The sequence below is a fragment of the Erithacus rubecula genome (assembly GCF_903797595.1).
Source record: "Erithacus rubecula genome assembly, chromosome: 2".
Taxonomy (NCBI): Eukaryota; Metazoa; Chordata; class Aves; order Passeriformes; family Muscicapidae; genus Erithacus; species Erithacus rubecula.
This window is the reverse complement of record NC_136685.1, coordinates 41433417-41461237: the sequence shown is the minus strand read 5'-3', so window position 1 is coordinate 41461237 and position 27821 is coordinate 41433417. Positions and strand designations below refer to the sequence as shown.

The 27821-nt window shown below is 43.4% G+C and overlaps 1 protein-coding gene across 2 annotated transcripts in view; it reads right to left on the bottom strand.

Annotated features, from left to right (window-relative positions):
• Positions 1–16827, bottom strand: part of LIN28B (lin-28 homolog B) — a 93424-nt gene extending 76597 nt beyond the window's left edge. The window contains exons 1-2 of one of the 2 annotated variants that reach the window (XM_079326222.1): positions 16704–16827; positions 6768–6816 (exon numbers count right to left, since the gene is read on the bottom strand). In XM_079326222.1, the coding sequence (XP_079182348.1) occupies positions 6768–6801 (34 nt within the window). In that variant the 5' untranslated portion in view covers positions 6802–6816; positions 16704–16827. Of the gene's footprint in view, positions 1–937; positions 1050–6767; positions 6817–16703 lie in introns of those variants that run through there. The other variant, XM_079326223.1, reaches the window with a different exon arrangement.
• Positions 16828–27821: the final 10994 nt, after the last annotated feature.

Sequence of the window (27821 nt, the reverse complement as noted above, 5' to 3'; positions counted from 1 at the left end):
GGAAAGGCGGGGGGTGTGGGGGTGTGGGGGGGAAGGGGGGAGAAAAAGAAGGAAGAGAGGGACAAGATGCAAAGCAAAGAGTTAAATTCTGGTAACATCCTTTTGCTGCTGTATAAAGGAGTTACTAAAAAACGGAACAGGGGGAAAAAAAAAGGGGGCGAACAAAACAAAATCAAAAAGCAAACGGTGAAAAGTGCGTATTTTTCCTAAATCCTAAAATAAACAACCTTCTCCCCAAAATACGTAGAAAAATAAAATCACCGGAGGTTACAGAGAGGAAACACTGCGCACGGAGGCTCTCCCTCTCTCCGAGCCCAGGGCAGCCCACGTTTCTGTACATACGTGTATTTTTCCATTTAACTCCATCTTTCAGCCACATTACAGCACGGAACGCGATACTTTACTTGAATATTGCTGGTTTAAGACCGATCCCATTTCTCAACAGAAATTCTCAGCCCAATTAGTCTCTCCTCGCAAGGCGCAGGACCGGGGGGGCGAGGGGGGAGGCCGGCCGAGAAGGGGTGGAGGAGAGAGAATAAGCAAAATTGGGTAGATTGCACAACTGGTTATTGCACATGCAGCGCCGAAACCACTATTTTCCAACGTGTATCCATCCCTCCCTGGAATAAACTTTCGATTAAAGTTGGGACAGGTGTACGGCCGTTTTCTCATCCCACCACTGCAACTGTGCTTAATCAAACAGGAACAATTCAAACAATAGCCCCCTGAAAGCTTTTCAAGTTGTGAATCGGTGTGGGCGGTACGGAACAGTTTCTGAGCTGGGTAACAATGGGTTTGGAGAAAGCCCCCTTGCGCGAGCTGCTAAAAAAGGGTAATGCATAGTTGGGTTAAAAAGGGGTGGGGGGAGGGGGGAGAGGGGGAGAGAGCGAGCGAGCGAGCGAAAATCATAGTAAAACAATAGAAAAAGAAAATTAACCTTCGGCCATGTTGCCCCACGGGCCCTCTGCTCCAAACTCGTGAGATGAAAACTTTCCCTGTGGATCGAAGTGGTCTTCTGCATTAATCTAACATCCTGATTTTGAACGATCGCAAATTTAGCTCGCATGGTCTAATGTGCTTTCCCTCTTTTGATTTTTCCCCGTCTCTCTCGCTCCGTTTCTGGCCCCCTGCGCACACGTGACTCGGTCAATTACATGCTTTCTTGCTACTAATTTCGCATCGGATCCTTAAGGGGTTGGCAGGAGGCAGGAGCAGCCAATCGCCATTTCAAGTAGCCTGACACACCAAAATAATTTATGAATGAACAAGAAATTTCCAACACGGCGCTTTTTTTTTTTTTTTTTTTTTTTTTTTTTTTTTTTTTTTTTTTCACCCCTTCCTTTTCGGACAGCTAATCTGCACGCTTCTTTACGGGAAATCGAGATGACGTATTATTCTGGGGTTTCTGCCCTCCCGTGCATGCAGAAATCCGTGTGTTCCTAGATACAGCCCGCTGAACAACAGCTGCACGCAGGGGCGGCCGTGCGGAGGAGATTATGGGGGTATCTGTGCCCACCGCAGGCACACCGGGGGGAGATGCTCCTGGACGGGGGACACACGTGTGAGCACACACGGACGGGGGGCACACGGACACACGTGTGTGCAGACACGCCGGGAAGCGTCCGTGGCACGCTCTGCGCACAACGCGGGCAGATGCGCGGCTGGATCGTTACTAATTTCGCATTCAAATTAAAAGCGCGCCGGAAACGCGGTATCACCTTAATATGCCCCAGAATGTGCGGAGATCTAGCGATTCACAACATTTCTGGAGGGGGGATGGGGCGAGGAATTGTACTTCACAGGTTTCTCCGCCATCTCTTTCCGGGGGAGGGGATGTGATTAATGACTTCCTAAATAAGAGCCCAGTTTTCAAGCCGAGAATTGGAGTGAACCTCAACCAGCAGTTGGGAGAGGAATGACAGAGAGGGGGATTTGCTGGAGAAGAGGGCGGAAGAAAAAAAAAAAAAAAAAAAAAAAAAGCCTCCGGGGAAGAGGACAAAGAGGGGAGAAATAACAGCGCCCGGGGACTGCTGTTTTAAGTCTTCACTGCCAGCGGGAGGGGGGATCCAATTCGCAGAAGAAATGTGTGATGTGTAACGGGCTTGGTAGCAGCTCCTTTGGAAGGCACTCCCCTTCCGCGCTCACAGGTACACAGCTATAGCCCTGCCCTCCTGCCCTTCCCGCTGCTCCGCGCACGGCCAAACGCTTTTAAAGTAATACTTTATAAACGTGAAAAACAAACAATTAGGGGAGAATTAGTTTTATTTACCATCTGCCCATCTCCTTTAGCATAAAGTTACAGGTTAAAATATTCTGTCCTCATCACTACCTACTCGCATTAACCTGTCTTTCCATGCGGTATTTATAATATATATATTTATACACACACACACACACATATATATATATATCTACACGCATATGTGTGCTTTAAAGGTTGCCCATATCTTGTAAAAACCAGGACTCTGACTTTCTTTTTAACCTCCCCCCTCCTCCCCCAGCATCCTCTCTTATCCCAAGGACACACAAACAAAAGCCAAGGCAACAAACTGATCCGTGCAGAACCTGAATGCAAGGGGCTTATGCATTTGCAAAGCACTTGCTGTTGTTTGGGAAGTGGCGTCGATCAGTCTGCCCAATTAAGGGGAACGCCTTTGCCCCCATGGGCCTGTTTACTCCTTTTGTTGCCTTCCAGGAAAGCGTCAATTCCCTTGCTAGTGCCTCATTTCTCTGTGAAACACCAACGTGGAGGCTCCATGTGATCGTTTGCAAGAAAGAGGCGAGGGTGGGCAAGGGTGTACAAATACAAGCACCATGGCAAGTGGAGCAGAAGCTTTAAATCCTGAAATTCCTTTGCAGTCTTCAACCGTAAATTTCCTATAGGTTATTTCAACAGTCAAGTCGACTTCCTACACTGACCTACCTTACGCATTCGTGCAACATACCACTGCTTTTGGTTCATAACCTTATTTTTCCGCTTACAGTAGCGATTATTTTACAATATTAAATCTCCAGTAATTTTATATGCTTGGATCTTGTGACCTGGGCGATATCTAATATATAATAAATGTACGAGATTTTGATACACGTAAAACCTCAGTTATGAACAAGAAATTAAGGTTACCGGAAGAAAACAATCCTTACACCTCTTATTTGAACTGCCCAAGACCACATATCTTGTGGCGGAATGGCACATTTATAAAATACAAGATTCATCTGCCACCCCTTGAAAGACAGAAAATACCCGTTTTATAAAGTTTTTTAAGTTTTTATTTTAAAATATGGATTCATTTTACCGGTATTCGGTATTTAAAAGCTCATTAGAGGCTAGAATATTGGTTAAACAGACACAAATTTTATTGAAGTTCATTGAGTTCATTAAATGGACAAAATGTCTTGTTAGCGAATTTCAGTGAAAAAAATCACTATATGTTCTTCGATTAATAAATCGAAGACTACAAAACCATGTAAATAAATGAATGTAAATATATTGGTTGCAAAGTTTTTCCTTGGTTGGAAAATAAGTACAGATTTTATAAAATGGAGGGGGGGATTTGCAATGTGTCTTTACTGAGATTTTCAGGCCTCCAGTATTAGTGGAATTAAGGTTGGGGTCACTGGACTGGTCACTGGTGTCAGATGTTATCGACTCATTCATTTCCTGCAAGGGACATCAGCCTTTCAAGTTTTGTGGAAGGTAAAGAGCTGTTGCCAGCTGGGAACTCTCCGGGTAAAAGAAAAAAAAAATTAAAAAGAAAAAAAAAGGAACCCAAACCAACACCCTTCAAAATTAATTCTGAAAGGAGGGGGGAAGAGGTAAAAGAAACAAACAAACAAACAAATAAACAAACTTCGGAACAAGACAGTTCGTGTAAAAATTAGTTTAATGGTAATGGTTTGCATACTTTTTTCAAGAAATACATTTCTCTCGTTCACTAAACAGATGCTAATTTTGGTAAAGACAATTATAGGAAGCTGGAATCATTGTCTTTCTACATGCACAGCAAGAGCTCTCTTGAAACTATGTAACCAAAACCAGTGGTGTTGGATTTCCTATTTGTCACCTTCCTAAAGCTTTTAAAGTCATAAGTTCGGTATCTTCTATTCCCAAAAACAAAAACAAAACAAGACAAAAACCGCACAGCTTCCCCCCCCCCCATCCAAATACACTAATCGCCCTCTCAAAAAAGACCCCCGTCTCAAAAACAAAAAAGCGAAACAAAACAAAAATAAACAGAGAAAAAAACCAAAGCACAAAAATCCAAACAAACGACTGATTGAAAGAACAAAAATCCAAACAAACGCGTGCATTTGAAACAAAACGCGTGTTTTACACTTGAAAGCGGAGCTCGGGGTGCTGCTCCCACCTCCCCAGCCAAATATCGGGCAGCGCTGCTGGCCGGGCAGCAGGAGGGGCAGGCACGGCGCCGCGGCGCCCCGGCCCCTCTGCTGCGCTGCCCGGGCGGGCTGCTCGGCGCCGCCCCGCCGCTGCTGCACCGAGCGGGATGCCCGTCGTGTTTTTCTGCACGGTCTCCAGCGAAACCGGCTCTTCCTAGATGTGTGGTCCGAGGGGGACCTTTCCCGCCGCTCCTGCGGCCGGGAGGCTGTGCCGGTGCGGAGCTGTTCCCGCCAAAATCCTCTCACCTACATTTTGGGCGCCAAAGCCGCTTTCCCTTTCCGCCGCCGCGCAGCGCCCGGGTCGAGGGCGGGGGTGGCCAGCGGCCCGGCGGGGGTGGCCAGTCCCGCTCTGGGGGGGAACAGAGGCCGCTTTCCACCGCTGCGCGTCCGCAGCCCGTCCAGCAGCCGCGCTTTGTCAGGGCCGGGGGAGCGGCGGGTCTGTCCCCGCAAGCCTGCCCTAAATCCGGGCTTTGCCCCTGGGCATTTATTTGAACAGTTCCCAAAAAATGCGGCTCCTTCCCAGCGGGGACGTGGCGCGGCGCCTTTGGGAGAGAGGGGTCGGACGCGCTCAGGACACCGTCAGCTCCCCTGGCCCCGCTTGTTAACCTCGCTTTAAATCGCCAGCATCAATAGTAGAAAATAAGCAATTTGTAATTTTTATTTATTTAGTTAGTTTTTAAACTGCGCGCTGTCACGGCTCGGATCGAGCAGGGACGGGATTTGCCCGACGTGCGACTGCGGGCTCTGAAGTTCCAGGCTTTATAGAGGCGCATTCGCACGGCGCCCGTCCCGAGCTGTGGCTCCTTTCGGGAAATGCAGTTTAAGGACTCTCTCCCCTCATTCCCGCCCGCGCAGGAGCTCGGTTTTTCAGCCTCCCCGCCGGTCCTCAGCCGTCACACCCAAGGCGGGCGCTCCCGGATGCCCGGAGCCCGCCCCTGCTCCCTCCGGGAACGGGGCAACCCTCGCCGAGATTCGCAGGCGCCGCTGCTCGAGCTGGGGTCGGAGCCCGGTTTGAGGCATGAGCTTTGCGAACACTTTGTGTTGAAACAGCCCGCCCTGCCGTCCGTGCACCTCTGCTGGCCGTGCCGGGGCACTCGGAAAAGTGCTGGCACCGGCATTCCACGCGGGATCCGCGGGCAGGAGGACGCGGCAGGCACTGACTCGGAGAGCTCCGCCGCAGGATGTGGTCTCACGTACACTAACCGTCTCTCAGCTGCGGATTTGCAACTGATAGCGGCCGCTGCCCCGGGGGATTTAAGGAGGCTCTGGAAGTCGTCGCGGGCGACCATCTGACAGGGCAAACGCCCCGCAGGGAAAATCGGCCCTCGCAGAGGAAACGGCTGCACAGCCCGGTGCCAGCGCCTCACCTCCCGCTCGGCAGGCTTAGGACGGTGAGCGAGCGGACCCGCGCCTCGGGGCTGGAGCGGGACAGCCGCACAGTCCCAGCAGGAGCTCATCCTCCCCGACGGGCAAGCGCCCAGGCGCTCTGGCCTGCGGCAGCCCGGCGGCAACACGGACAGCTCCTCCCGCCCCAGCACACAAACACCCGGCGCCGGCCACCGTCCGCCCACGGCCGCACGGAGCGCGTCCTGCGGTGCGGGCGGCTCACGGGGGTCCCCGGGACGCGCGTCCCTACCCCGGGGGCGCAGCGCCGCTCCGCGGGGAACTCCGCGCCCCGGCTGCACGGAGGGCACCCGGGAGAGCAGGGGGCTGGACGGGCGGGCAGAGGGAATGGGCAGAGGGGCTGGACGGGCGGGCAGAGGGGCTGGACGGGCGGGCAGAGGGAATGGGCAGGGGGGCTGGACGGGCGGGCAGGGGGACTGGACGGGCGGACAGAGGGAATGGGCAGGGGGGCTGGACAGGCGGGCAGGGGGACTGGACGGGCGGACAGAGGGGCTGGGCATGGGGGCTGGACAGGCGGGCAGAGGAGCTGGGCAGGGGGCTGGACGGACCGGCAGAGGGGCTGGGCAGGGGGCTGGACGGGGGGAACTGCTGAGGCGTGGCGATCGGAGGAGGTGCGTGGCTGTATTGTGACAGCGGCACGGAAATAAGTCTACGAATGTGAATTTTAGTTAGTGATTGGTCTGCCGGGGTGGTGGTCCCGCAGAGCTCATACAAAACCCGTGGGCTCCCATTATTTGCGACAGGTATGTGACATGGGGTTATTGTAAATAAATTTTCCTTACGTAATTGTTTATTTTTCTTACAGAAGCAGAACAAGAACTCTGAAGCCTGTGCACAAAATTTTCGATTCTTCCCCATCCCACCCAATGATTACGTTCATGAGAGTCAGCGGGACAAAAGCGCTGAAGTACCCCAGTTTCACAGACACACAGTCAGCCACGTAAGACGCTGTAGAGAAGACTGACCTGAGCCTGAGGAGACCTTCTTGAATGACCTCATCGTCTTCTGAGGAACCTAAAATCAGAGAGCTGGAGTCAGTACCGAGTACACTGTCCCAGAGCACCGTATTTAATTACCTCATCTCCTGTTTAACGGCTCATTAGGAGCCCATAAAATGCCAGGGCACGGACTCTATGAAGTGACCTGTAAACCTAGTGTTTGAGACTTACCTAGCTCATCAGAACCACAGTGAGACAACCAAGGCATAAGAGAAAAAAAATCAAGTGCTGGTTTTCCCCTTCCTCCCAGTACCAGTAAAACCATCGCCCCTTTCTAATGAAAGCTACACAGTTGATGACAACGGGGGGAAAAAGACACAGATTTGCAGAATATTGGAAGGTGGATTTTTCCTTTATCAATATTTAATTGCAGTAGGTAACCTAAGAACTAGTGAGTTGTCTTTACTATGCTTAAATTGTACATATTAAACAATCAAGTAATACCTTGTATATGATTTAAGAAAAGCCAATAAAAATAATTACCCAGGATTCTTTCACGGTCAAAACAGTAACTCAATGCCAACTTATGAGTATCAACAGAAAAATGCTTTTAGTTATGACTGATAAAACTGCAGAGCATAGTATGTAATGCTACTAAATTCTAGGTCTCAATCTAAACAAAATCTGTCATACAAATACAGATGTATGACTTGAAACTTTCATGAAACTTCATAAAAGGTGTACATTTGCTCTAGTTGAAAAAGGCCTGGCTTATTTTGTATATCGTACAAAAATATCACAGAAAAAAACCTGCTGCAGATGGCATGAAGCATTAAGAAAAGTACTTTGGTTTTGGAGTATTCTTATTACTTAGGTTGTCCAGTTTGCTTAACAAATGAAGGATGATTAGATAGGAGCATGCACAAACTCACCTGCCACAAGCCTGTCCTCTTGTCACTCTCTACTTTCTTTTTGAATAATCTATCTTAACTAAAAGTCATAAAAAATAAACAAGAAATTGTGGTATCAACCTGTTTAAGAGAAATCTGAGTTTTGTCTTTTTTTCTGATTTTAAGAGAACACATGGACAGATCTCCTGCTCTTTTACTAAAATAAAAAATAAAATTTGCTATCCTAATAGAAGTAAGCAAAATCAGAAGAATGAACAAAGTCAAGTAAGAACCAATTTTCTCTTTTTTTTTTTCTTTTCCCTTACAGTCAAATATCCCGAATCCTTTCCAGAAACTGGAAAAGGGGGTGGTACAATCTTTCTTTTCAGCCCAACAACACTCTCAAGCTGATGCAGTTCCTCTTCTTTTGTAGTAACTAAGTTTTCCACTGGGATTGTGTGGACTTTTGTCTAGTTTTAAACCTAACTCTGCTTTTACACCTTCAAGCACTGAAGCCCAATCTCTTGTATCTGCTTCTTTGTTCTGCCAACCTGTGGCTGTGTGGCTTTTGTGCCTTTCAGATTTACCTGCATTATTTATGCAACATAATGAAATATGCAAGCATAGAGTAAAAGATCCGTTCTTGGCTTTGGAATGTAGCCTGCTTCAGTTTATGAAGGGATTAAAAATAAGTATTTGGGGGAGTGGTGTTGGGATTCAAAGGAGGAAGGTACAGTTCTTAAAAACTGTAGCAGAAAACAGCACAAGTTTTTCTTGTTTCCAGTATTGTAGTTTTGTACCACATTTTTAAGCATCACATATTCTAGAGGGTCACATAGTAGATTATTAAGCAGAAAAAAATGATATCTAATTTTTTATAGTTATTACAAAAACCTTCCTGATACAATACCTAAAGCTTGGTAAGCTGTAGGTATTTCAATTCTATAAACTCATTTAAATAGACAGTTTAAATGAGAAACTATTCTGGCATGTATTTTAGTATATCCTACTGAAAGACACACAAAATCAGCCTCTGATTTAAATGGAAGCAGGTTTGGGCTCTGAAATGGCTCATGGTGAACTCTCCTGGGCTTGCTTAAGATGCACAAAACAAAAAAGTATTTTGGTATTTTATTTCTGAAACTATCTTGACATTTACATGAACTTTGTAACTGCAAGTAAGTAAATAAATGCTGAGGAACTGCAATAGACAGCAAGAACTTTTCAGAGAAAAAGTCACTACCTTTGAAAACAATCCTTATTTTAACTAGGCATTCATAGCACATGGAAGGATACTGTAACAGTAAGCATGAAAAATAACATAAGAGAACAACTTATGGAATTATTGCTGGATAGGAAATATAATGAAAAGTAAAGTATCCACTGACAGACACCCAACAAAGGTAATTCACTTTCCCTTACAAGTAGCACATTCTGAAATTCAACTGACTTAACAGCTTATGTAGTCTATTTTTTGATAACTTACTGAGCAGTAAAAAATAATAGCAAGTTTTTATCTATTTAAAAGGAGTTCTCTGAAATATGCATTGTTTTGAATTCATTAGCTTAAATAAGTTTGCTGCCAAAGGACTTAGAAAGTAAAGCAGACATAGTTACTCCACCTAAATAAGATATATGCTGTCCTCCAAAAGTAATTTGAAAAGAAAAATTAGTATGTTAAACTTGTTTCTTTCACAGCAGTAGCCAGGGGACTGTTTTCTTCCAGAGAAAAGCCAGCAGTATTTTTGTAAAGAATACTGGGTAGTATTAATATGATTAGAGAATAGAAGAACTAGAAAGCAAAACCCAGCAATCCTTTATTTTATAACAAACAAGGAAAATGGTGTTGCAAAGGAATAGGGGAAAATATTCCAGTGTTGAAAATATCTTCTTTTAGTTAACACATCAGAATTGTAGTCTTAAATAGATGAATGCTGCAAACCATACATATTTTAACTCTTTGGACAGAACTCAAGCACAGTAAGAGCATAAAACATGAGCTTTTAAAATGTATTTATATATATATACACATACACCAGTCAGATAAATTAACAAACTTTGCTGTCATTTGAACTAGTCAGTAAAAATTGACCATATTTACTGTTCTTCACTGCTGATAGAAGCATTATGCACACTGTACTTTGATTTCAAACATCACAAATGAGAGTTGTCTGACACTCCGAATTTATTTGTTTTACTTGAGATTCCTCAATGTGCTGTTCTAAATAATGGATTTCCTCCTCATCTGTTTTCATTGTTTAAACTCTTTTTTTTTTTTCATTTTCATTTCATTCAGTTTCCCTTTCATTTCATTCATTTAATATAGATACTTTGAAATGCATAAATAAGAGAAAGTAAGATTTCCTGAAAAGGTACACTCAATTGTTAATGCCCTTATGTAATTACAGGGTGGATAAAGTTAAAAGCTCTCACAATTTTGTTATTTGTTTAGCCATAATTTTCTTTGCTTTTCCTCCATACTTTGTACATCATTACACTGTTTTTCTAGCATGTGAAGATGAAAGCAAGCATATGTGAGATATTTTAAAATATTTTTACAATGCTGACTTAAGAAGATTAATTGAACCACTAGCAAATTAAAACTTAATCTTTCTTTGCTAATTTCACTTTCTTTTATCACTGATCTGAGGGAGGGTACAGTTTCAAGTAAATAACACAGCTAGGCAGTAGCCCAGATATGCTTTATTCCTGATATAAAATAGGCTAAGCATTCCTTCGTTTTTAGGAAATGAAGTTTTTAGAGCAAGCATCCAGTTATGCAACTTTTAATTTTGTGTAAGAATGTCATTTGATTATGGTGAGAACAGGAATAAACAAAGTTAAAATGTGCTTCCACCATTGTTAGGAATCTGATTCCTTTGGGCAATAAAAAAGGTAATGAACTCCAAAATGTCAGAATGGGAATCAATGAAAGTTTGACAACTCCAGGATCAGAGTTTCTCCACAAAATTAAATGCTACTACTATCCTGGCAACTGTTTAAGTAATAAAAACTATTTAGCATTTATTTTGTTCGAAACATTGATAATATATAACAAGGGAATATGCTGAACAAGGCTATTTTAGTTTAAAGGATTGAAATTAATTATATACAATTCTCATATTTTGTGCATGTGATTTAGCAAAATCTGCAATTTCTTATGGTCTGCATTCGAATATATATATACTAAACAATGATCATAATAAAAAAATGTAAACCAGGTATATGTTTCAAACAAGATTTTGTGATTCAAAGATGATTTTTTTAAACCCACAATTTTGAAAATGGACCACTGCTGTTCTACTTCCTACATATTTAGAGTATCTTGTTGTTGGTTTACTGTTAGTAAGAGCATTTGATTTGCAAGCACATTGATTTGCTACACAGCAAATGGAACAATGAGAAAACTACCTTGTGATCTTATTACATGTTTTCAGATGGATTTTTCTTTTTACTTCTTAAATTACTACATAGCAGAACTTTGTAAGGAAAATAACTTTAAAAGCCCTAGTTCTCAAATCATAGGTAACATTTTTTCAGAGCTTGATCATTGAGTTATTTTGTTGTCTGTTTCTGTGAGAAACTACATATAGAGCATAAGATTTTATTTTCCCTGCTTGATAACTATTTGCAAACAAAACAATGCCAAATGAAGTATTGAAAAAAATACATGCTAAAAGTCAAATTAAGAATGAAGCTGAATTCAGTATTTGTATAACTTACAAATAACCTTTATAAAATACTGCAGCCAAGTAGGATTTTAATATCATCCCCTCAAAAGTGATGGCACTACAAGTTTTATTTTTAAAAATGAATAATTTTTATTTACTTTTATAACAACTTTATTATGGTTTGTTCAGACCTTCTTTCTGAAATGTTTTACATTAACACTTCTTTTGATGAAATTGACACACTTCACATATCTTTTCCTTTGCACAGAACTTTTGTCTTATTTGTACGTGCTATTTACCTACAAGCCACAGAATCTTCTTTCTTCACTTTTGTTGGGTTTTTTAATCACTGAATTATTACTTGAGAGCACTACTAATGACGGATTTTATCATAATTTGTATTTTTAATATGCTTATCAAGTACTGATATGGGTATTGTCCATTAAAATAATCAAATCAAACATTGTAGAAGTTAAAGAGGAATGTCTGTATTTTAAAACCAATATTCACTTTCCTAGAAGAGTGGATAGTATAAGGCACATCTTTTCCATTTCAAGTGGAGTGGACATCATGTCAATGGCTTCTGACTGAGTCATTGTTTAAGACAACCGAACAAATAAAGTAATGCAATGGTAATTTTTATAAACTTTAGTGGAGATAGGTTATTAATTCAAACCAGAAAAAAAAAGTAAACAAGAACATTGGTGATATATAACTAAAAGGTCACAATCTAAAATAAAATATGAAAATATGAAAAACAATGCACACCCCAGTAGCTGAAGTAGGTACAGGACATACAGTATCTAAAAGAAAAGCAAAACCCTATATGTGATCCAAAATTATTAGTGAATGAGTACATAAATTTTAACAGTTGAATTTCTAGTAGTTTCCTTAGGTGTTGCATTACTGCATATGGTCAGCCTATAGAATATATACAAAATGCCTTCAGAATATTTATGAAAGCTTGATTTAGTCCAAATGTGATATTATTGATATAAAAAGTGAACCAATACATTCAAATTCTTAGAATGCTGAATCCTGGTTCATATAATAAAAATCACATAAACAGTATTAGGGCTGTCTAATCATTGTGTATGGACATATAGAATGCTGCAGACTGGAAGTATGATTTTGGGGAAGTGGTTTGCTAGAAATAGTAAGCATGTGCATGAATGCCAAAATGAACGGACCTGCAATCTAACTTTATTGAAACAATAGCATGAGAGGGATTTTTTTTTTCTAAAATCACTGAAAAAGCAGAAAATGACTACACAACACTTTCATCTCTGAAGCAGTAATATTAAGTACAAATGGTGGATTATTAAATGTTAACTTAAGAAATATATTTAAATATTTTAATTTAAGACAAGACCCATTTTTTTCATCAGTAACAGTACAAATAATTCCCTAATAGAACTACATTCAAGAAAACAGGGAATTGTGTAAAAATACCTTTATTTCTCTGTTAGAATTGACTAATTAAATATTACAGTCCATACTCTTCTGTATAATTAAGCTTTTGTTCAACTATGAAAAAACTAGAAACTGCTTGAAAATGAGCTACATGACCTTTGTCCTGGTTTGTCACCTCTGACCTTTAATTTGAAGGTCAATTCATTCTGCATATCAATTCATTCTATTTTTAGAAGCAGAATGAATTTTTTAAATTGTTATCCTCCCATGTGAAACACATCATGTTGGTTTTGTCTTTTTTTTCAGCCTCTACACATCACACCAGAGGATCATATTTACTTTTTCTTGTTCAACTGTATTCGAAACACCCAGTGTGCAATTACAGAAAATGAATGTTTGTCTCAGTGATTAAAAAGGTTTTGATTTTTTTTTTCATGTATTAGAGATGTTGCAGCATATTAAAGTGAATTTGAAAAAAAATATCTGCTAGACAGCACACCTTTCTAAATTTGTCTTTTTAAAGACAGGAAAAAAGGAAAAAAAAACCATGCCTGTGTCTGCATTGCTGCTAATGGATACCTGCTTTTTCCTGAACCTTTCCTGTGCCATGAGCGATTATTTCATTCTCACTGATGACACCGCTGTTTTGATATTCACTTTCAGAATGTCCTTTCATAAAGTGAACCTTTGTTTAAAAACAGCGAACACCAAGTTCTTGTCTAGTTGCTGGTTTCATCCGCACACTTCCATTCCATATAGGTAACGTTAAGCTTCCCAAGCTGGCCACAAAAAAAAAAAAAAAAAAAAAATCTGCGTTGGTGGGAGAGCTCGTGCTCCGAAGCGCTGTAGTATTCGCCACTGATTTTGCTGTCAGCACCCGACACAGCGATACAGTGTATTTATTACATGAAGGCCGTGGGTGAGCACTCCCCTGCCGTGACCCCTGCGCTAAGCGGCCGAGAGCCGCCGGGGCAGCTCGCCCGGGGCACCGCGGCACGGCACGGCACGGGACGGGTAACATGGCAGCGGCGATCAGCACCGCGGACAGCGCCGCGCTCACCGGCGGGGCCGCGCACACCGAGCGGGGCCGCGCCCCGCGGGTCACCGCGCTGCCGCTCCGCTGGCCACGGGCGATGCGCGGCTGCCCGCCCAGGGGAAGGGCTCCTTCAGAGGCGGGCTGCCCGCCCAGGGAAAAGGGCTCCTTCGGAAGCGGGCTCCCCGCCCAGGGAAAAGGGCTCCTTCGGGTGTCGGCTGCCGGCCCAGCGCCCCGCTCGGAGCGACGCGCGGTGCCGCGTTCCTCCGCCCGAGGATCGTGCTGCGCGCCCCGGGCTTCAGCTGCCGCGCAAACAAAACGCTGCCATGGGGTTACAGAGCAGAAAAAGAGGAGGAACAAATGGCTTAACCGTTTGGGCTTTAAAATCCACTTCTCTGCTCCGGGATGCAATGTGAAACACTGCGTGCGACCTACCACAGCATCCTGCAAATGGCCTAGACTGCAGCTGTTCAGGCCTAGGAGGGAGAGCATGTGCGCTTTCCTTCTTCATTTACGTATCACTGTCTTCCCTCTCGTGAAATTCTCAGTGCATGCCAGCTCATACATTTCCAGATTAATTAAAATAAAAACGTTTTGATAAAAGTGAGACAGCAGCACATGTCCTTTACAGAATGTATTTTAAAAGATCAGAGCCGAAGACAGTTACTTTTGTCATAAACACACAGGCAGGCTTTTTAGTACTGCTGCGTTTTTGTAACTACTGAAAAGGACAAACACCAGATATAATCATTACCTTGGCCATTACACACATGATCCATTTGACTACAGCAAAGGAAACTTGACTTCCTGGTGTATTAATAATTTAGGTCATAATTTAATTCAACATTGATTCTTACTACTCTTATACCAAAGGGGAAAATAAATCATCATCCTTTGAAGAATATGGCTTGGTTGCATATCTTACAAATAATTTTCCAAACAAGTGTGTCTATATTATCACCTCTGAAGCTTTAAGGTTTTGGCTTATATATATATTTTTTTTTTTTAAGTGGGGGTGGGGGCGGTCAGTAGTGTGCTTTTAAAAATAAATGACTTGTAGTTTTGCAAAGCAGAGCATACAGGTATCAGTCTAAAAGGTAACATGCACTACTGCACTTCAGTTCAATGTTACATCCAGATATGACTAAAAGCACATGCAACTATGTTTAAATTCACTATGACCAAATTTAGCTGTAACTATTTTCTTAGTGTCTGATGATTTGTCAATGACAGGACACTTCTCCATACTTGCAATTTTTATGCAAGATTGGAAATTCTAAAACACGTGGGAAAAACCCCAGAGCTCTGTGAACGGCCTATTTAAAAAAACAGCAAGACCAGTTACATAAGCAAAAGGAGTCAAGTTTGTAAACAAATCGGTGTAGCGTGCACTGCTGTTTTGTCCCATCACTGGGAGACCATCGTACATAATTCACTCACCATCACTAAGAAGCTAACGACTGGTAAGAGGGAAACAAGTAAATTACTCAAATCTCTTTCCGTAATATGTTTATCAGATAAAAATGGGAAATTCCTTCGTGTTAAAGCTAAAAGATACTTAAAATTAACTTAAGAGGTTTCAAATCCATTTAGATACGCCAATCGCATATTTTATTACAGCTCGGACAAAATGCGTGCGTTGCTGCTGTATACATATTTTCAGAGTAATGTTCTCATCCGGCAGCTGGTTATCTGACCCGCTCCATGGTGTACTACAATAACACGGCAGCCGAGTGGAGCTGCCGGCGCGCAGGCACGGCCGCTGCCCGCGGAGCCCGGAGAAGCCGCGGCCGTACCCGCACGGCGCAGGGACCCGCCGCGGGGACCCGCCAAGGAGGAGCGAGGCGTGTTGGAGGCATTTCGGCACTTTTATTTGTTCTCCCCCGCACCGCGTCCCGCACCGTGCCGGGCTGGCACCTCAGAGCCAGCGGCGGGGCTAGGTGTCACAGCGCCCGGGACAGCCGCCCGGCCCTCGCCGGCGGGACGCGCCCCCGGCCCCCGCGCTGTCCCCGCAGCCCCCGCGCGGTCCCCGCAGCCCCGGCGGGGGCGGGCAGCGCCCGGCCGCGACCCCGCGCCGCGGCGGGAGCTATCCAAGATGGCGGCCCCGCCGCCACTCGCGTTAAACCCCCCGCACCGCGCACACGGCGCCGCGCGTGACACGGGCCCCCGCCCGCCCCGCCGCTGGTTACCGCAGGGCGGCCGAGCCCCGCACCCTTCGGCCGCGCCGCCTCCGCCCCATCCTCCGCTCCCCGGCCGCCTCGCAGCGGACGCGTCGCCCGGCGAGTCCCGTCCCGCCGTCAGTCCGCTCTCCTCTCCCGGCCTTTCCTTCCGCCGGGCCGCGGGCGCCCCGCGCCGGTCCCTGCCCGCCCCGCCCGGCCGCGGCCGCTCGCCGGGCGGTCACCGCCATCCGGCGGCGTCTGTCGGCGGGGCGCGGGCCGCCCCCTGGCGTCGGGCTGCCGCACCGTCCCCGCGGCCGGTCCCTCGGCCCCCGCCGCCAGCGGCTCCCGGCGGGGCGCTGCGCCCGGCGCCCCGCTCGGCGCGGGGGGCGGCTGCATCCCTTCGCCCTTTACCGCGGCTGCCGTCGCCGTCCGCGTTTGACGGGCGGCGCGGCCCCGCGGCCCCTTGCCCCGCGCCGGCGGCGCGGGCAGCCGGGGCCGGACCGGGCGGGCTCGGGGGCAGCGGCGGCCGGCGGAGGAGGGGGCGCGGCGGCGGCGGCGAAGGGAGAAAGGTGCGAACCCGGAAGTACACCCGCCCCGCCGCCGCCCGCAGGGAACACCGCGCCCGCACACACAACAATGCGACGCCGCTCCGCCTCCGCCCAGCGCAACTTTTCCTCCGGCACCGGAGAAACCCGCCGGCCGTCCCCTCCCCGCGGCCGCCCACCAGCGCCCCGGCAGGTGCTGCGCCGGCGGGAGGGCGAGACCCGCCAAGGGAGAGGTGAAGGGAACTCGCTTACCTCCCGCACGCCATGGTGGCCGGGCTGAGCGGGGCTGTGCCGGCGGCTGCCGCGGTGGCGAGGCGAGCGCGGGGGCTGGGGGGCACGCACCCACCGACGGGCGCCCCCGGCGGGGGGCTCTGCCTTCCCGAGCCACTGGGAGGACGGAGCGGAGGAGGAGAAGGCGAGCTGCGGCACAGAGGGAAGCGGTGCTGCCGGCGGGAAGGCGGCGGCAGCAGCAGCCAGCGAGGAGGGGCGGCGGCGGCGGGCGGACGCGGCCCCGGCGCTGGCTCACGCCGCCGCAGCCGCCGCGCACCTGCCCCGCCGCCCTCCCCGCGGGCGGGCGGGCGGCACCGGCGGCTGCGCGCGGGGGCGCTCCAGGGCAGCGGGAGCGGCGCGCGGGGCGGGGCGGCCGCGCCTCCGGGAGCCGCCCGACGGCCCCGCCGGAGCGCGCATCGCCCCCGGCGGGGCCGCTTTCTCCTGGGGCCAGCCCGGAGGGCCCCGCTCGCCCCATCCGGCCAACGACATCCTCCCCCAGGCGCTCCGTGTCTGCGCATCATGGAGGCCATTCGCACCTGTGGTTGTGTGCGGTTCCGCTGTCCCGAGGACTGGACTCTCCAGCTGTCCTCTTGCGCTGCCGCGCACCCACCCCCAAATCTGCCGCTGGCAGGTGGCGGGGGCATCGCTCCTGTGTGGACGACCTCGCACGTCTTAACAGTGTGTTAACCAGCTGCAGCCACCACCTGCTGGTGTGCAGTCCACATTCACAAAGCAGGCAGGATTCCCACTGTACAACTGGCTCGTCCAGAACTTGTCCGTTTCCAGTAGTCTTGCACCATGATTGGTTTCCTTTACTGGCATATGATAAATGGCATTATAAATGCCAAAGTTTTATTTTTCTAGCTTGTCCTGACTTACCCGTGGAATACCCCAGTGGTAGTTTACATATGGCCAGCACCAATTTTACCCAAGGGTTCATTGTTCTAAAAATAGAAGGGTTAACAAAGTTTGGCCCCCTATGTTACCAATGTTTCACATACTTTTCCTAACAATCCACTCTATACAGGCTCCAGTAGTCACCACTTTCCACATGCACTAGCAAAATGGAGATGGTTCTCAGTAGTGTGGTTCCTCACCAGGCACATCTGCTGAGGATTAGCCAACTGGTGAGTCAAACAATAGGCAACTGGTGAAGTCACACCGTCTTCCATCTGGACAGGACACCAATTAGCAGTCTCATTTTCCTGACTGCTGGCTTTCGTCATGACAGGTAGTATTTCTGGGTCCTTTACGTTGAATTGGGCTAAAACTGTGAAAAGGGTTCAACATTTGCCTGAGAACATAGAGATGGGTAGAAAATGCAATTCCATTTCCTCAAGAGAACGAGATAAAAATGTGGTTTATCGTGAGCCCAGTTCACATGTATTTTCCATCATGAAGCATTAGTATGCTTGCCTTGAACTTCCCACTCTTGGGCTTTCCTTTGTAGATTTAATTTTTTGAGGGTACAGTAAGGCTTTCAAGAATTCATTAGCATTTTTTGGTGTAAGCACAAAGTCAGCACTAAAATACTTATCATACACTGCTTTATAACTTTCTTTCAAAAGAAAAAGCATTACACAGAATTTTGCTCTGTGATCTTAGCCTGTGATTAAAGCAGCTGTGGAACATCTCTAGCCTTCAAATACCTTGCCTTACTTAGCTCAAAAAGGTTTTGTGTGGAACAGAGAGATATTTCCAAGGCTCAGGAGAGAGTTCTCTGTTGACCAAATGACCAAAGTGTTTCACTTCAGCTTATCTAGGCACAGTCGTAGAAAACTGTGTCATGTTTCACAGATGAGATTTTTAAGTACCCACATTTATTTAGAGTCCTAATATTTGACTCTATTACCTAAAAGTTGGTGCACACTCTGTGTGTATAAATATATATATCTAGCCCAGCACAAAGCTGTATTACCTTAACACAACTTTAGCTGTGTTTGGCTAATAGTTTGAGACTACTCAATCTTTTCTGAAAAAATAAACAAACAAAACCAAACCATGGTCTGAAGTTGGTTTTTCACTTAATTTTTGTTTATTTCTTATAGATGGGGAAGAGTTCCTTCCGGTACCTGTATTGTATAAAAAATTATATATGGAACATAAGCAGAATTGAACTCCTTCAATAAATCACAGCAAATAGGCTATGAAAACACTGCACTTTTTTTCCCCTATCACTTTGTCTTTTTTTCAGCCTTTTCCACTGGTCTTGTTCATAGGGTTTCCTTGAGAACTTGCTTAAAAATTTGTTTCATTCTATGCAGATTAAAGAGTCCTAGACATTTTCATGAGCCATGGCATTTCTTCCTAAACTGACCTGCCATCCCAATCCACATTTTGCAGGCATGCTTCTAAATATTTTCTTCCTCCTCCACTGCATTCCCAGACCCTTTTCCTTCTTTTAGCCTATCTTATTTGCCCACTAACTTCCCATGCTTTCCTTGTGGTTTTCTAATCAGCCTCCCCTGTCCTTGCCCCTCACAACTAACAGGAGAGATGCTGCTGCTTCCTGAAGATATGTGTGACAGCTCTTCCAGCCAACAGTAGTGCTAATCTTCATTAACTCATTTTCACTAGCTGTGGACTAAGCTATGCTGGCCAATGAATACCCTGATATGACAGAGCTGTCTTGGCAGCGAGTCTCTGTCTCTGCTCCCCAGTTTCCAGACTCAGCTTTTTGCCCCTAGGAACAGCTCTGATCTCAGAAGACTCCTTCTTTTAATCTATGGGGTTTTTTTCTCGTTCTGGTCTTGCATTTGTCTTTTTTCCATTTGATTAACAGATTCATTTCTTTAAAACCACATCAAGTGTACTATAAAACTCAACCAGAAGAAATTGCTGCAGTTTTAAAGCTAAATGTTCTCTGCATGCTGGCAGCAGAACTGATATGAAATGTGCTGTAGAAGGATGCTGGTGAGAGTCTTGTTTTCTTTCCCCCAGAAATGCTCATGGTTCAGACAGTTTCTTAGCTGTCGATGGCTGTGTGTGACAGAACTATCTCTGTCCTCTTTTTAGCCATTAGTCTCCTTCTTTGCCCTTGGGCTTGTTTTAATTTTTTTAATGATCCAATGAAAATGTTAGTAGCAGAGAAGTTTCCTATTTTCCATGTATCTTCCTCCTCTTTTATTTGCATTTTCCAGTGGGGCCAAAGAAAGGACGTGATTTCTTTAGAAGTTTGTTTGAAAAAGCTGTTCCAAAATATGCTGTTCTGCTTTATTTTGTGGCCTTATGAAAATTATGCAGCATTTTATGAAGCTTTAAATTTTAATGTGTGATTCTCGAGAATGTTCCGTTTGCAAACCTAGGCAGATATCTAAGCACATGAGCGTTCAATATGGTAATCAGAGAAAATTATTTTATCAAAAATGTCTTTTTAAGCATTTATTTAGTTGCTGCAAAGTCAATTTATTACACAGGCACACTCAGAGTGCTCTGCCAAGTCAAGCCTTAACTGTTACTTCTCCACACCTTTTCTAAGCCAGTACTTACCACCTTTACAAGTCTGCACTTAATTCTAAGCCAGGAGATATTTGGCCTTTTTCAAATGCTCAGTCATTTCTGTCCTTGTTCAGGGGCTCAGATACACTAATTTGAAAGCTGATGTTTTCTTCTTGTTTAAACTGGTGTAGAAATTGAGCTGTGTCCATCCAGAAACTTGCCATGGCATCCACTGGAGACAGATTCATCAGGAAGATGAAACCAAAAAGGAAGCTATGAACCCCCACAGTGAACGCAGATTCTGCTTTCTGCTTTTGAGGCCAAGGCCACATATGCAGCTCCAAAAAAATAGTTGGCTTGAGCTTTCCTGTGAATGGGAATGATCATGACATGTATGTGTCACAAATGTATTGGTTTTACATCAAGGAAGAAGACAAATATTTTGGCCCTACCAAACCTAGTATAAGGGACTACTGTTCTCAGTTTATCTGTTTCCCCTATCATGTTTTGTTTCATGGATGGAAAATCCTGTGCCCAGGTCCTCACTACTGGCTTGCTTGCTCAGGGATATGGAAACTCTCTGGCCACATCTGATTTAGCAAAATAAACAGGGCCAAAGCAAATGTCAGAGCTCTGGTTGTGCCTAGTCCATTAAGTGGCTTAGTGCCAACCAGGCTTCACCAAAACAATAGGTGCCAGGCTGTGGCTGAGGAACTAGCACAGGATAAACTCAAGCCCTAATATGCAGATTCCTATTGGCCTTAGGTCTCCTTGTGTCCAACTGACTACCCAAAGTGGTAGTTTTGAGCAAGATTTAAATGTTTGTTCTATTTCTGATCCCAGGATTTGGGACCAATTCATACAGAAAGGTTTTAGCATGCTCCTCTTCAGAATAATTAACAGAGTGGAGGTTATGGCATTTTTTAAAAAGGAGAAGTATTATGGAGCTTTTCATATAACGCTCGTCAACAGCAACACCAAAGAGTCTGAGGCAGGATGAGGGATTTATGGTGAAGCTGAATTAGAGCACAAGATTCTTCACACATAAACAATTACTTCAAAATTACAACAGTCATGTTCAAGTACTATTTTAGGAATTCAGGAACATACACTTGGTTAACCATTAATATTTAATGCTTTTTAAATCAATATGTGTAACCTTTAAGCGTAATGATCATAAGAAAATGTTAGCTTAACATTAGGAATAAATTTTACCTTATGACTGAGGCTGGTCTGTGGGTTTTATTGCATTACACTGGATGTGGTTTTCATCAGCTGAAATTGTCTGGCTCCTTATAGCAGCTTGATTTAAGGAGTTTGAACTAGTTTCCTTTGGGAACGGCAGGCTCAAAAAATTGAATTGTTAGCTGATAGAAAAAAATTACAGAACACTTTTCAAAGTGTACAGTGGTGAAGAAAGGAAATGATTACTTGGAGTTGGGGGCGTAGAGAGAAAGTGCCTGCCTCATGCATCTGTGGGTGGAAAGCCACAGTTGGCTTATACATTTACTTTGTTTCTTCATCTACCATTGCTCCCCAATCACAAGAACTAATTACAGTCAGTTAGGTCAGCACTTCCCTATTCTATTGAATATTGAAAAACCAAGCAGAGAAGTTAACATGATTTAGAAAGGGCTTCTCTGCATTTCCACTGGACTAGAATAACATGCAACTAGAATAATAATGTCCAATCCTTCATTTACAGCATCACTCTTATTGTTACTCATGAATTTTAGGAATGAAACATTAATTGATAAGCAAGGCTTAAACTACTTGAAAATATTGTCTCAAAAGATTTTGTTTTACTCCTGGCTTACCTCTGCCACTTCAGTTTCAGTCAATCAGATTTCACCCATAGGTTAATTGCAGAAATAAACCACATTGCTAAAGGGTGAACTGATTGAAAGTGACACTGATTCAAATGGAGAGTGCTTTGATACAGGAGAGTCTTCCTTCATATTTCCCATACCCTTTAAAATAAATAAATAAATAAGACAATGGAAATAGAAGCATGGCTTTTTAATAAATTATGAGGGTTTTTTCCTGACTAAAAGTCAGCATAGTTTTAGTCCCGTTGTACTTGCTACCAGAAGAAATTTGGAAAATTTCAATTAGGCAGAATCCAAGTTAAAATGTGAGTGGGGAAGGAAGCATTGAAGGGAGATCCTTACAAATCCTACTTATTTTTTCTTGTAGAAAAGCAAGAAATTAAAAAAAAAAATAGGCAACAGATAACAGATGGAAATAAAAATTGTAGAATGAAAGGACAAAAAGAAGGGCTCCTTGGCCAAAGCAAAAGATGAGCTAGGAAGTGAAGAATCAGCTTTCTGTGTAAACAGAAAGATCTCACAACTTTTCCCAACAGATTCTGCAGTATAAATAACAAAGGCATGTCTGAGGCTCAAAATAAAGGGAACAAATTGGTTTGCTACAGAATGGCGGCAGAGGCAAAGATTCTCCATGCAATGAAGGAAGAAATACTGATGATGAAAAGGAGGGCAGAGAAACTGGAGCGTCAAAAATTTGACAGTCACTGAAGGACCAACTGTGTGAGTAGCAGTAATATTTGGTGGTTAATGAAGCCGCTGAAGAGGAGACTGCATTTTAGAGCTGGGTGGATGTGGCAGAAGAAGGGAGGCAGGACTGACATCGAGCAGCTGAAAAGTTCAGTGATGAACTGTGAATATATCAAAAACATCTAGGTGTTTGACATTTTTCTCTCTCGGGACCAGAATGTTGGCATAAGCTGACTGAGACTCTGAAGTTATTAGGCTTAGTGATATTGGCTAGATCCATTGGTAGAAAAACTCCACTGCAGGCACTGGAGGTATCAAGAAAATTATTCTGGACCTCCAGTGTGACAGTTTATATAGACCAATACATAATTAAGTAGCCAAACATTTAGTTTTAAATACTGTCTTTTTCCCAAGCAGTTTATCTGTACTTCAGCAATATATCCTTAATGTAGCTGAAAGTCGCCTTTTTCGTGTGTTTCATTAAGTACCATGCTTCAGTTTTCATGTGATAAAGTATCCCTTTCCTAATCCTAGTTCATTATTTTTTCAAAACATATGGGCCTAAGTGTCCTGTTCTTCTCTTATTACTAAAAGATGAAAATGGAAGTGACATAAATCAGTGGGGAGAATTTCCCACCCTTACATATAAGATTGATTTTTCATACTGGGAAATTTTACTCAATGAGTACAAGTGGAAGAATCAAAATGTGAGTCATTCTGAGGCAGCACATTCGTATATAATTTTCAGGTTATTTGTTAGCTGTGTCTTCTTGTGACTCTAACTAAAGTGAGAGTTGCAGGTCACCCAACAGAACTGGAAGAATGATCATTTCCTGTAGCCTAGTTTAATGAATGCATTATCTTTAAACCAAGATTTCTGCATTGGGAACAATAACATACCAATGCTGTCTAATGAAATCAGCCTCAATTGTCATGACCTTTCGTTTACTTAACCTTTTGCTTCCATCGTTAATTATACGTGTTTTATAGTTAGTGTAGAGGGCATGATCATTAGCAAAACCTATCAAGCTTGCTTTCTTCAGAAGAAAGAGGAAAAGCTAACAAACAAGCCTGGAAAGAAGTAAAGGGATAAAGCATTCATGAGAGAGGTGAAAGCTGAACTCTCTTCAGTGGCAGCATACAAAGCAAGTAGTGGGCAAGGCATTCTTGGAAAAAGGAGAAGATATTTGCCAGCATATACATGGTCTGTAGTTGTTTTGGTTTTTGCCTTGCATAATCAAGGGTTACACCAATAAAAGATTATAAGCTGACAATCCTCTGAAATTAAGTGACACTCATCTGGTCTAACTGCGTATTTTAAATATGTGACCTGGTTTAGAGCTTGCTGTTCTTACTCTTTCAAGAATCTTCCACATACAGAAATTAAGGATTTTGCCTTTTCCAGCTTCTCTTCAAACATTGTTTCTAGAAAAAAAGTAAAAACCACTGCAAATAAGTCTTCCAAAGTCCTGATCTCTACCAAATTCCTTTGAACCTGCAGAACTTTATTTAAAGATTCAATTTTACTTTTGAAAGAGTATGAAGGGCAATGAAGGATCCTTGAAGGCAGATTCATTGCTTGCAACAATCTTGTTCAAAGAACAGTCCATTCTAGGAGTGTATCTCATGATTGACAGGAGTTGTAAACTTGAGATGTATTCTACAAAAGGGGACAGACGTGAAGAAAAATATCCAACAAAAATATCCCTTTTCTCTTTAAAAGTCATGGTTGCTTTTGTGTGGATTTTTACAGGGAAGAGAATTGAGTTGCTCTACACTTTCTATGAGACAAAACCCAGAAAGAACCTGCAAAAAGACTAGCAGGCGTCTTAGAGAAATGAGAGGCTCTTTAAGATGAATTTCCTAAATGAGTAATAAAATAAATTTTCTGCTCAAGTGCAAAACTGCAAGGAGTGATTGATAGATCAGTCAGTCACAGTGCCATTCAGTGGGACTTGGATGGGCTGCAGCAATGGGTTGAAAGGCATCCTCTAAGTTCAACCAGGAGAAAAGATAAGTTTTCCACCTAGGGAAGAGAAATTCCATGGACCAGCAAATGTTGGAAGCTGCCTAGCTGGAAAGCATCATGGCAGTAAATGAGATGGGGGTTCTGGCTGACATCAAACTGAACAGGAAGAAGATGCTGGAGTGAGTCCTTAATGTGCTACACAGATGATTAAGGGCTTAGAGCATCTGCCGTGTGAGAAGAGGCTGAGAGAGCTGGGACTGTTTTGCCTGTAGAACAGAAGGCTCAGAGGGAACCTGATCAATGTGTATAACAAACACCTAATGGGGAGAAGGAGAGAAGACAGAGCCAAGTTCTTGGTGATGTTCAATGAAAACACAAGAGGCAGTCAACAAAAGCAGAAATATTGGACACCCTTTGAAGATCAGCAAATGTTGACATAGGTTCTTCAGAGAGGTTATGGAATCTCCATACTTAGGATAATTAACTTTTGACTGGACCCAGCCCTGAACCCTGTTATAGAAGACCTTATTTTGAGCAGAGAGGGATTGGATGATCTCCAGAGGTTCCTTTCTCAGTGGCTCTTTGATTCTGTGACCTGTGAAATAAGGCAAGCCATGTAAAAGATATCACATTAGTTGTGGTAAAAAATGCTAACCTAGGTGAAACCTATATCTGCAATTCAGCTGGAGCTGCATGGGCTCACTTGGGTGCAACAGCTTTCAAGATCAGTGCTCAGGTAAGGCTGCGTCAAAATTAAAGAAATTGAAAAAACTCCAGCTCATCTTAACTTAGGACATGAACTCACCTGGTCAAATATTTGGGTAATTCCAAGTAGTGTTTGTTATAGTGGAATATGATATGAGAAGTGCATTGTGCAAATTGGAGCTGGTCAACTAAGAAATAAATTGCCTGCTGAATCCAGACAATGGTTTTAGACACGTGTCTTAAATGTATTTTTGAGAGCAGAGGCAACCAGTGTGGCATCTGGTTCTCTGTCTCTCAATTAAAAAATAAAGGAAAACTGGGAAATCCTTCGTCTTCTGAGTACCTGCAATGTGCAAACCAGAGGGTTTTCAAAAAAGTGATTGTTATGGAATGAGAAATGTTTTCTTCCTCTAATCTGCTCACATAAAACAGTAACATACTGTGTATCATGGCATGCAGATCTGATTTTATCACCAGGTAATGTACTCATCAGCTATGGCACAGGTAAAGTGCATCTAAGGACTAATTGGCTCCATGTCTTTCTCTGCCTCTTGACTTGGGATAGCCAAGGTTGGTATTATTAAACTCTCTAAATTTCAAAGAGGGGCCAGGTCACCCTCATAATTGGAAATGGTGCCTCCTTTGTCTAACTTGTGAGTTGTGCTCTATATTGCTGAGAAAAAACTAATTGGTTCAATGTTTATGCAGATGAGTAAGTTCCTGTGTTCAGACCCATCTTTTGTCACTGTTTAGTTTACTACTGTGTGTGCATCTGCACGTTTTTCATCCCAGATCTGAAAGCCTCATAGCCATTAATGAATTATATTTCTTTTGACAACCATGAAAGAAATAGAAGTGTTCTAATTTTATAGATAGGCAGCATAGACTAAAATAATTTATTTTCTTGTTATTGCTGATGGCTATATGATTGAGTTGAAAAGAAATATGCTATTACTTTAATTTCAGCTTAGTAGCCTATTCATTAGACTATTTTTCTTATAAAGTAAAACCTTAAAATATAAGTAAATTGAATTAGATTATACAAACATAGAGGTTAATCAGGTTATTAGAACAGCTGAAACAACTGAACTTTTAAAGATTTGGTATAGATCATAGAGATCTGAGTAAATAAAACATCAACTTTGAAAGCTTCTCTGAGAAAACATCTGAAAATATCACGTGTAGAATTTTACATTTAAGGAAGTATTCAGCTTTGCATTAAGTCAAAAGGAATCACAGATCTGACCTGATAAAATAAGCACAAGTTTCCGCAGCTTTCATCACCTTTCAGTTTAAAAAAACGTGTGTACATATGTTTACATATTTTGTTGTAACTTCTACATCACTGATTTACTAAGTCAACATACAGTAGCTATTTGAGATACTCTCAGATTATGATATGATTTGAGGTAAATCCCCGTAACCATACAATATAAATTTAAAAGAATTTTAAAACTTACAATGCACTAAACACAAATATATCAAACACAAGATGTTTTACTAGAACCGGAATGAACAGCACCGTAATTACATGAAATAAATATCCTACATCAAGGAAATTGGAGCAAATATTCAACCCCTTTTGAAGTAAAATATAATTTTGTAAAAAAGAAGGTATTCCAAAGATATAATTAGGCATAATATAATAGATACATATATACTTACTAAAAGTAAGTAAATTCAATGCCCTAAATTCATCTCAAATAAGTGTTCATTTGGAGTGTTTCATGACAGCAATTCAAGAGTCTTTGAATGACTGAAGAGTTTTTTGATGGCTTAAGAAATTCTTTTCTATTTATTGGTTACTGGTCGAAGATTATAATCAGGTAAGATCAGTGCTCCCCTAATTGTACATGTTACACAATGTATAAGTGCTTCTTCTCACTTAGCATACTCCCAGTGAGTTATTTTTGGTGCTTACAAAAATATTAACCTCACTCTAAGGATACAGAAATTAAGACTAAATTGTAAAATGGAATTTGGGAAATCTAATCTAAAAATTATGCTAAAAATTCTCTCTGATGGGAATAAGATTCCCTCACTTTCCTTTTTTTACAGCACAAGAATGAAAACATCTCTTAATGAAAGACTTTAGAGAAAAGAATTTTCCACAAAATTTGTTAACCACAACTCTCACTGCCTTTCTAAAAAAATAACTACCAATCTGAGGAAGAGTCAGAAAGCCTAGACAACTCTCCATCAGCGTGCCATTTCCTTAATACAGGTGACAAACAATGGTATTCATGCACTTCAGTTTGGTGACATGCTACATGTGTTACTTAACAGTTAATAGTGGAATCTTCAGAGGTAAATTAAATGGAAACCAAACCACAACAAGGAATTTTCTGTAACTCCTTATTATAGATATAGATACAGATATAGATAGAGATATTAGATATTCATACAGAACACTTCCTTATAGCCTTCATTATAGCCTTTTCTGGGTTTGAATGACTAACTCTCCTTAAAAAT